Source organism: Canis aureus, chromosome 12, assembly GCF_053574225.1.
Source record: "Canis aureus isolate CA01 chromosome 12, VMU_Caureus_v.1.0, whole genome shotgun sequence".
NCBI lineage: Eukaryota > Metazoa > Chordata > Mammalia > Carnivora > Canidae > Canis > Canis aureus.
In genome coordinates this window covers 44,416,530-44,427,849 of record NC_135622.1, presented here as the reverse complement: position 1 = coordinate 44,427,849, position 11,320 = coordinate 44,416,530, and the positions used below count along the sequence as shown (strand labels likewise).

Genomic DNA, 11,320 nt, shown 5'->3' with positions numbered 1-11,320 from the left:
GAAAACTAGAAACGAACAAAATGAGACTCTAACATGTCATATGTTAAAAGAAAATCATAAAGAAATACAAAAAATGTTTAAAGCTGAAGATAATGAAAATACTACATATAAAATTTTGTAGGATGTGGCTAATATCGAGCAAAATTTATATCTTTAAATACATTTATCAAGAAATAAAAAAGTTAAAAATAACAGGCTTAGCATTCAATTCAGGAAGTTAGGAAAAGAGCCACAGAGCAAAATAAATAAATAAATAAATAAATAAATAAATAAATAAATAAATAAATAAATAAAATAAACAGGGAGAAGGGAAATAATTAAGAAAAAAGCAGAAATAATGAAATAGTGAACAACAGAAGAGATTAACGAAGCCAAAAGCTAGTTCTTTACAAAGATTAATAAGATAAACAGATCATTAGCAAGACCAAGAAAAACAGAAGGATGATAAAAATAAGTGCAGTGTGGAATACAAAAGGGGAAATCAGTATAGGCACAAAAAATACTTTAAAACAATTTAAAAACTTTACAATCAAATAGGTGCTAATAAATTTGAAAACCTAGATGAAATGTTTAAATGTCTAGAAAAATATAGAAATCCAAAACTGGTGCAAGAAGACACAAAGAAATTGAAAAGGGGGTTGAAGAACCCCTTCCCTAAACCATCCAAACTTAGATGCCATTGCATGTGGTTCTTCCAAAATATCAAGGAAGAGCAAATCTCTATTTTATGCATGGTGTTCCAGAAAATTTTATGCATTATCAAATGATGAAAACTTTACAAATGTAGCTGCAAAAATGCTGCATAAAAATATTTGCTAGTTGAATCTAACAGTTTATTAAATGAAATACTTTATGGAACATACTAGAAGAGCAAAGTTATGATTGTCTCAATAGATGCAGAAGAAACTTGTAATAAAGTTCAACAATGTTTTATAATGAAAACTCTTAGCAAACTAGTTAGACAAATAGTAAGATCCTATTAGAGCAAGTATATATGATGACAAAATTTTAGATGCACTTATTCCTTTTAATACTGGGGACATAGAAAGGATGCCTACCAATCACCGTTACTGTGTAACATAGAACTAGGAATCATGGTCAATGCTCCATGGAAAAACAAAGAAATAAGGGGATAGGACTGAAGGGAAGAGATAAAACCTCTTTTTGTAGATGACATGATCACCTATATACAAAACAGAACAAACCTTAAATATAAAAACAAGTCAGAGACCTCAGCAAGTTTGCCAGATAAAAGAGGACTTCTAAACGAAAAAAAAAATTTCTCTAAGTCAGCAATAGTCAAAAAATGTAGCAAAATCAAGACACCATTCATGATAACAATAAAACCAGAAAGAGTCTCGGAAATAATCAAGATTGGGGTGCCTGAGTAGCTCAGTTGGTTAAGCGTCTGACTCGGTTTTGGCTCAGGTTCTGATTTCATGGGTTGTGAGATCGAGCACTGCAATGGACTCCTTGCTCGGTGGGAGTCTGTTTGCATATCCTCTCTCTGTCCCCCAAGCTGTTTGGGTGCTCTCTCTCTCTTTTTCTCTCTCTCAAATAAATAAATAAATCTTTTAAAAATAATAAGAGAAAATAATGAAGATCATACGACTTCTATGCAGTAAACTTAAAAATGCCAGTAAAGGGAGGTGGATAGTTTGAGTAGATGATTTAATATTATAAAAAATTGACATCTTCCTCAATTGATTTTTAAATCCAATGGAACTTAATCAAAATTCCGGTTGGTTTTTGGAAGGATTTGATAAACTTATTTAAAAATTATCTGGAAGAATAAAGGTCCACAAACAGTTCACCCTTTAAAAAGAAGAGTAAACAGAGGGAACTTGCTTCATCAGATACTAATACATACAAAAATGTCATATTAATGAGTACAGTGTGATAAAGTTCAAGAACAAACAGATTAAAGGGATAGAATAGAAGGCTAAGACATAGATCCTAAATAGAGAGATGATTGATTGCTTATCAAATTGATGTTAGGAAAAGTTGTTTCTTATATGGAGAAAAATAAAACTGTGCCCCCTCTAAAACCACATGCAAGGTAAAAAAAATACAATTATATAATCAGAAAATGTAGGGCAACATATCTGTACTCTAGAAGAGTGTAAATATATCTTCAGCAAAACTTGAAAACACACCGGGATTAAGGACTTCTAATCAGTGAGGGGACAAAGCTAATAGATGGCGGACTAAGAGAAATTTCAATCTCGAAATCCAACAAGGGGTTGATATCTTGGATGCATAAAGAGCTACTGCAAATCAATAAGATAAAGACAACTAGCTATACCAACAGGGGAAAAGGGAAAAGAATATGAACAGGCAATTTACGAAAAAGGAAACTTTAAATATATTATTAAAAAAAAACGAGGCACACTGTTAGACTGGTGAAGATCAGAGAGCTGAATACCACTAGATGTAGATGAGGATTGGGAATCAGGGGTCCTCACGCATTGCTGGTAGAAGTGTAGACCATGGCCGTGCTGAGTAAGCATATCCTGTGAGCTAGCAATTTCAGATCCTGGTGTGTACTCTAGAGAAATGTTCACAGAAGTTCAAAGAGGACATGCATAAGAATATTCATTGCCTTCTGATTACCTTGCATGTGGTTTCAGAGGCAAGTTGGAGGTTCCTCTCTGGAGGAATTATTAGGTAAAGGATCCGCAGGATGACCAATTTATCCCAATTTGACCAGGATTTTCCCCATTTTATCCCTTACAATCTGTGTGCCAGGATCCCCCTTGGTCCCAGACAAACCAGGGTGGCCAAACACCCTCATGTGTGTTGGATGTGCCCACAGAGTTCTGTACGGCAGGGAGAAGCAGCAGATTAGCGTAGCAACGTGGATGGAACTGAAAAATCTTGCTCGGTGAAGTAAAATATGTAACACAATGCCATTTAACTAAAACATGAGTTATATCTTCACAAGATAGCCACACAAATTTTGTGAGGACATACAGGAAACCAGAGGTTCCACATTAAACACATCAGAGTGGTTGTAGACGAAAGGAAGGAATGTGGATAAAGGAGAATGACACATACATGACACACAAAACATGCATCAGAACAAGAGCAGGGTAGTAGGAACAATGAGATAATGTGCCATAAACAGGGGCACTCAACCCTCTGAGCCCAAGGTTCAAAAGAAAAATAGCTTTTTTGGGAGATGCAGTGGGAAAAGTACCTCAATAGCTCTTAGAGACACAAGAGTGCCATCCATACGAGACTGGCTTTGTCGGAAGCCCAGGTAGGGTTAGCCTGAGCCCTCCGTGTGCCCAGGGAAGTGGGGAGGGAAGCCCCTCTTCTGTGCTGCTGGGCCCTCACCTCGGCTGGGGGCTTGCTACTATTTTATCTTTTTAAAAGATAATAATTGATTAATTAATTAATTTTGCACACAAGCAGGAGCAGAAGAGGAAGAAGCAAACGCCGTGCTGAGCAGGGAGCGTGATGTGGGGTTTGATCCCATAACCCCTGGGATCATGACCTGAACTTAAGGCAGAAACTTAACCGACTGAGTCACCCAGGCGCACCTGGGGGCTCACTTTTAAGCCTATAACACCTGCGGGCCCTTTCTCTGGAGAACAAAAATCCCCCCCCCGAGGGCAGCAGGCTGTGGGCTGGGCCTGGGTCACTCTGCACCCAGCTCTCCTGGGCAAAGGGAGAGGTGGGGAGGCATTTGGGGCCAGCGCACCCCTATGGCTGGGGCTTGAGCTCCCCGCAGGGCATCCTACCTCATCGAAGTCCGCCACATCCTCGCAGTTCTCCAGCACTCGGGAGTAGAAGGCTTGCCCTGGGTGGGGAAAAAGGACAAGAAGCCTGGGGTCAGACCTCCACCTGGCACTGGCCACCACAGCATTTGGATCCACATAGCACTTGTTATCAACTGGGGGCCCCATGTCGTGTGCAGTGCTCCCCCAAGATGAGGCAAGTTCCCATATTGTCTCATCTGACCCCCTTGGGAGCCCTGCAACACATGCAGGTCAAAGGCCGCTAGCTCCACTTTACAAATGGGACATTGACATAAAAAGGGACAGGCTGGTCAGAGGTATAGGCGTGAGAGGGGAGCCCTGGACTCTTTTATCCACCTTGCTGCTCTCCCGGTGGCTTTCCTGGCCTCGTTTGCTGTCTCTTCGGCTCTGCTGGCTTTCCCTGGCCTGCAGCTGCCTGGAGCAGAAGCCTGGTCCGAGGGCAGCAGGCGCCCTGCCAGGCGGCAGCGCCCCCTTTGTGCCTGTGTCTGCAGCCAGGCCCAGGAGCTCCTGCCCAAGCCAGGCCCTGGGACAACCAGGCAAACCCCAGACGCTCCTCCCCTGGAAGCCAAGGGACTTTACTACTCCTACTCTCTTATTCATTTTTCTGGCAACCTTTGAGAGGAAAGCCTGAAGTGGCTTCTCCCACAAGCCACCCCCTCCTTTTAACACTGGCGTGGGTACTATTGAATGTGATACGGACAGGTTTTCCCAGCCCCCACCATCCCACATCCATACACCACCTACCAGGGCAGAAGCCAAGCTGTCTGCTCTTCCATCCCATCCTGGGGGAACCAGGTTGCTGGAAGAACCAGGTTGAGGGGGGGTGTGGACATGGGGTGGGCAGTGTGTGGGACACCCAGGCCAGTTTAATTTACTTAGGGAAATATTCACTGGAGTCTACAAGGTACCAGGCTACCTCCTGGAGACTCAGGATAAAGGTATGGATAAAGTGCACAGTATCCTTGCCCACAAGGAGCTGATGGTCTAGTAGGATCTGGAACAGGTTGTCGGATCAATACTATATAATCCATATCCCAAGATACAGTGTTATGTGAGACAGAGAAGTGGTACAGAGAAAGAAAGATAAATATTGTTTCAAAGGGGATGTTTTGTCTTTTTGGTGTGTGGGGGGTGGAAGCATGTGGGAAGGACTTGTAATTCCTATGAGGAGAACCCCAGAGGTAGGTGGCATTAAGAAGAAATTATTATTTAGGATTAATTCATTGGCATCTGTCAGTTGTATACCAAAGGGGAAAAAAAAGCTGCATGGATAACAGGATCCTGTATACAACTCCCCCCGCCCCCAACACCCAAACCAAATTCTTGTATCTGTGAATAGACAATGATCTCAAGCCATTAGAAATGGTTACTTCTGGCTAGGGAGAGTAAGAAGAGATTGAAAGCAGGATATTTTGACCTTCTACTGTATATGCTGAAGTTTGAAGTTTTTTCCGTGACCATGCTGTACTTCTGTCATTGAGAGAAAAATGCTTTGAAATCCCCACTGACTTAAAGCAATGGTCCATGTCATTGAAGGACCATCTCAAGGCGGAGTTTAGCTCCATTCTGAGGCTTAGTTTGGTTTGTCACTGATGGACAAGATAGGGACCCAGGAGAGGACTTTGGCAGAGAGGGCAAGGGAGGGGAGTGCACACTGCCCCAGCATGGCCAGCCAGTGCCAGGCCAGGGAAGGCTGGAGTGAGCCCCCTCTGACCCTGCACTGCCATGGGGCTCTATGCCCTTGGAGCCACTTCCACCCCCTGGCCTTGGTTCTCTCGTTAGCATAATAAGAGGGCTGGTACAGAGATCTCCAGGGCCTGCCTGTCTCTTGAACTCAGGAGCAAGCATGTAGCTACCCCCTGACAAGGAGGAGGCTAGGGGTTCGAAGTCAGAGGTAAGTAGAGATCCATGTGCGTGTATGTATGTGTGTGTGGAGGATGGGCATGTTGGGAAGGGGTTGCATCTCAGATAATGAGGAAGAAGCTATGAAGCAGAAGATATATACACATAAAACAGATGTGAAGGAGACAGATGGGAAACAAAGACTCTTTAGCACTAGCCAGGGACAAAACAAAACAAAAAAGCATGATAGAAAAATCTCACCAACCAACTCCAGGGCAGCCAGGGGAGGATAGGGAAGCATGAGAGATAGTGCCCGAGTTTCTTCTGATTTTCCCCACAGGTAACACACAATATAAACTGGGGACCAGGTGAGCTTATGTGTGCGCTGGGTCTTCCCCAAGGACCTGCCGCTCTGAATAATCAAAGACCTCTTAATCCTCAAAGATCGTAATGAGCCTGGATATGCTGTGTTCAAGGGTTTCCTGGAGTGAAAACCAAGCAGGGCAGCCTGGGCGGAGGCAGGGAGGGACTCCAGCATAGCGCACGAAGCCTCAGAGCCTCAAACCCATCTCTGCTTATTTATTTCTTACAGCCTTGTTACAGAGAACATAGAATACAGTGAAATTAGCCACTGCAGAATTTATACACCAGGGCTCTGTTCTGAAATGCAGTAAAACCTCATTGCCTCAGGCTCTGGGGATTTAAATGTGGTGAATATTGTCAAACAGGATGAGCTCAATTTTACCTCTAGATGCTTAGGAAAAAAAAAATTTGCTAAACCAAATCAAATCAGTTGTACAGAAACAGAATGTCCTTAAGCATTTTTGAAAAGCTGGTTTTTAGGTGAGTTTGTGCAAATAGTGGCAGGGATCATTCTGGTGGTCCTTTGTATTCATTAGGACAGAGCCAGGGGACTTCTGTAATCCCTTCCAAGTTATCAATGGGTATTCCTACCCCTGTCTTTCCTTTCAAGTTCATTTCCACTTGCCATCTTCTCCACTTAACACCAGTCGTGTTGACATTTCAGTTCCATTATTAATGGCTTTCAGACAAAACCATTTAAAATCCCAGTATCCAATCACCTTTCTTGCTGCGGAGAAGATTGAGAATGAGGTCCGAAAGAAAGAAAAATAGCCCATTCCTTGCATTGGGGAGGCTTTGTGGACAGAGTGAGCAGGAGATCAGATGAGGAAAAGTGAATGGCACCCCCTTCCTTCAGAGGCAGCTGCTGGTGGGACAGCAGAGCTGTTAGGTTTGGAATAAATTCCTTGAGTCAATAAATGAAGTTTGGAGAGTCGACCCAGCTCATAAGTGTAAGAAGTGCCATGACATTGGACACACCAGATGGAGGGACTCAAGAGTCCAAAGCTACCTAGAAGTATCTGGTATGTCATTTACCATTTACCATATCCCTCCTATAGTTACTCTTCTAGAAGAAGGCCAGCTCAATTCTTGTCTCGTTTGCAGGATGGAGCACTAGCCTTTCATGTGACATGACTTAAGGGTACAACATGTGATGTCTGCACCAAACAGCTCCCTCTTCCAGACAGTTGACCTTGTTAGAACCAGACCTTGAGAAAAGGCAGGTATGTAGGGCCTGGGTTGTTAGCTGGTGTGCATGCGTTCCCTCCCACATGCAAGGGGGTCTTCTGCTCCTGCTGTGTCAGCATGGCCATTTGGCTCTGGAGGAGGGGATGGGGGTTATAGAAAAATATTTTGTATTGGGACACTGATGGAAGAAGCTTATTACAATCCAGAAGGGAAATGGATAGATAGGTCAGACATGTAAAAGCTCCTACACAAAGGCAAAATTGGATCATTGGCATGCAACAAAGTGTGATAACGTGAGCACTTAAGAAAAGGAGAAATGACCTCATCTTAGCAGATCAAGGAAGACATGGTAGAGGCAGGGGCATTGACCCTGGGGAGATGGGAGAGAGAAGGACATCCATTAGAGGCTCACAGTGTGAGCAAATGTTTGTGTGAACAGAGAATGGAGCCTTGAAAGAGCAGGATACAGGACAGGAGAATTCTGATGGTCAAGGGGAAAATGAAAAAGGTCAGCCCTTAGGGAGCAGTCCACTGAAGGAAGATCTGGGAGGGGGGTCCTGGAGTCCTGGGTTCCTGAGAGAACACAAGGTGGGGGTGGAGAGCCATCTAAAGGTGAAGGAGAATGTCCTGACAACAAGCTTCAGGAACATCACGCCCTGTACTCATGCCTGGAGCTAGCTATGCTACCCCAGAGAGTCTCAGAGCCATCATCTGTAAACTGGAGGCAATTGTCCTGGACAAACCTATATCCTGGAACTGGAAACTGACACTGAGTGAAGTGTCAAGTCCCTTACAGGCACAGGAGGTCACAGGAGAGTGATAGGCTCTTGGACCAGACTGAGTTCAAACCCCAGCTCAACTCCTTGCTAGCCATGTGTCCTTAGAGAAGTTAACCTCTCTTTGTTAGTTTCCTCATCCATAAAATGAAGCAAATGGTAGTGCTTGTACACCTGGGACATAGTTCATCACCCAATAAAAAAAATGGCCATTATTCCATTAAAGAGTACTGTTTTTGCTTTTGACATTTAAGTTACATCTTAAATATAAAAATGATCTTCTCTACTGTGAATCCCATTTTGTTAGCTTATTTTTAGTAGTATATAATCAGAAACTATTTTCTTCCTCATCTACATATTCTTCAAGTTTTAGGTATTTTAGGTGTTATCAGCTCTTTTTTTTTAACAAGGTAAAATTTACATTCACAGATCTTAAGCACATAACTAAATGTGTTTCAATAACTGAATATACCTATGTAATCATCATATAATCGGGATTTAGAACATCTCCGTTTTCTCAAGATGGTCTCTTGCCCCCCTCTTTCCATTCAGCCTCTACCCCCTATAAGTAATCACTGCTGATTTCTATTACCAAAGGTTAGTTTTGCCTGTTTTAAACTTTATATAAGTGGTGTTATATAGAATGTACTTCTTTGTTTCTGGCTTCTTTTGTTCAATATAATATTTATATTGTATTACCCATGTTGAATATAACAGTAATTCATTTATTTTTATTGTCGAGTAATATTCTGTGTATAAATATTTTTTGTTTCAAGATTAAGTATGATATTAGCCAGATGTTTTTTGTACTTGCCCTTTATCAGATTAAGGAAGATCCCCTCTCTTCCCTGTTGGCTGAGAATTCTTCTCATGAATAGGTATTGGATTTTGTCAAAAGCATTTCTTACCTGTCAGAGGTTTTTTTCTCTTATATTGTGTTAATATGGTGAAATTCTTTGATTAGTTTTCTAATTTTAAACTAACCTTGCATTCCTGGGATAAAATTCACTTGTTATGGTGCGTTATCCCTGTCATGGATTGCAACTCAATTGACTAATATTTTATTGAGGATTTTTACGTCTTTTTTCATGAGGGATATTAGGCTCTAGTATTCTTTTTGTATAAGATCTTTATCAGGGTTTGGTATTGTAAAACGAGTTATGGAGTGTTCCTTCTTTTCTATTTTCTGAAAGTTTGTGTAAAATTAGTATTATTTCTTTCTTAAACATTTTCTAGAATTCACCCGTGAAGCAATAGAGGTCTAAAGTTTTATTGATGAAAAGAGTTTTATCATTATCAACATCATTTTTATATCTAATTTCATTTCTTTATTAGATCTTGGACTCTTATCATTTTCAATTTCTTTTTGTGTCAGTTTAGTAAAGTGTTTTTCAAGGGACTTGTCCATTTCATCTGAGTTGTAGAACCTTACTGAGATACAGTTTCATGGTATTTTATTTTCTTTTTGATGAAATGATATCTCCTTTTTCATTCTGATATTGGTAATTTGCATTTTCTTGCTTTTTTTCTTGGTCATTCTTGCTACAGTTTACCTATATTATTAATTTTTTTCAAAGAATCACCTTTCAGTTTTGTTGGCTTTCTCATTTCCTTTTTTATTCTCTTGGTTCTAATATTTTTTGGTTGTATTTACTTACATTTTCTTTATTGAAATGTAATTTGCAAGCCATATAATTTACCCATTTAAAGTCTTCAATTCAGTGATTTTGGTACATTTAAAAAGTTGCTCAACCTTTACCACTATCTAATTCCAGAATATTGTATCATCCCAAAAGGAAGCCCACACTCACTAGCGGTCATTCCCCATTGCCTCAGTCCCAGGCAATAACTAGTCTACTTTCTATCTCTATGGTTTGTCTATTTGAGGCATGTCATGTAAATGGATCCATATGATACGTGGCCTTTTATGTCTGGCTTATTTCAATTAGCATGATTCTTTTAAGATTTAGGCTTAATTAATCTTCTTTTAGTAGCTTCTTAAGACAGAAACCTAGATCACTGATTTTAGACTTTTTTTCTTTTCTGTGGTAGACATTTAAAACTATACATGCTGACATGTATTTTCATTATCATTCAGCAGGAATGTTTTATAAATTCTCTTTTGTTTAATTCTTCGACCATAGGTTATTTAAGAAGGTATTGTTTAATTTCCAAATATTTGGAGCTTTTAAAGATCTCTTAATGTTATTACTTTCAAAGAGAATTCTAGAGCAGTCAGAGAACATCCTTTGCAGGATGTCAGTCATTTGAAGTATATTGAGACTTCTTTAATCACCCAGTGTATGGTCTACCTTGATGAATATTCCATGTGCATTTGAGAAGAATGTTTATCTTTCAGTTTGGGGTGAAATGTCCTAGAAATGTCAATTAAGTCAAGGCGGTTGATGGTGTTGTCAAATGTTCTATGTTCCTAATGATTCTTGTGTCTAGTTGTTTGTAATTATCTCCTGTAATAACACTTTCTCCCAAAGATGTTCCTTAAATAATGTGCTCTCTGAAAATCACCAGTGACTCAGAGAGCTAGATTTGGGTTATGCAGAGTCCCTGGGCCACTCAGAGGGGAAGGCTGCCCTTTCTCTTTCCCCATTGCTCCATCTACTTCAAACCTTCTATTTTCCACAAATCTCATTCAAATATAATTTCAACCTTCATTCATTTATCTCTCCTTTGCCTATCCTGTGAACACCCAGGTATACACAGTAGAAACTCAGACTTATGCCAGAGAGGCAGGGGACAAGGCAGGGATTATAAACCACATCTCTTGCCTCAGCTTACACCTCCACTTTCTTCTAGGTGCTCAAACTCTTACTTTGCCATGGAACTAACTGATGGCCCCCGTTCCTATTTTTCAGACCAGGCATTGAAGCAGAGAGAGTGTGGTATTTCCTCTCAAGCCTAGGACAGTGCCAGCCACACTCAGCTACTGGCAGGTCTTAGGCTCCCCCATGACTGTGCCAGATTAGAGGAACTTGTGGTTCTGGTGATCCACAAAATACCTGCTCTATGCCAGCCACTGGACGTATAATAAGACATGGCAGGAAAGTGACTTTTTACATTCTTAAATGGGGTAAAAATATTGTTAACACTATCATCCCGGGGGCAGCCCGGGTGGCTCAGCGGTTTAGCACCACCTTCAGCCCAGAGCCTGATTCTGGAGATCCGGGATCGAGTCCCACGTCAGGCTCCCTGCATGGACCCTGCTTCTTCCTCTGCCTGCGTCTCTGCCCCCTCCCCTCATTAATGAATAAATAAAATCTTATAAAAAAAAACAAACTATCATCCCGATTGTATCTTAAGCCTTGGCTTGGGGGGGGGGGAAAAAGCCAGTGAGCGGAAACTAACTTTCAACTAAGCCAATGAGCCCTT

The 11,320-nt window shown here is 41.2% G+C and overlaps 1 protein-coding gene across 8 annotated transcripts in view; it reads right to left on the bottom strand.

Annotated features, from left to right (window-relative positions):
• Nucleotides 1-11,320, bottom strand: part of OTOF (otoferlin) — a 99,604-nt gene that overhangs the window by 75,708 nt on the left and 12,576 nt on the right. For all 8 annotated transcript variants that reach the window (XM_077843809.1, XM_077843812.1, XM_077843810.1 and 5 more), the window contains exon 2: nucleotides 3,747-3,805. In XM_077843809.1, the coding sequence (XP_077699935.1) occupies nucleotides 3,747-3,805 (59 nt within the window). The remainder of the gene's footprint in view (nucleotides 1-3,746; nucleotides 3,806-11,320) is intronic.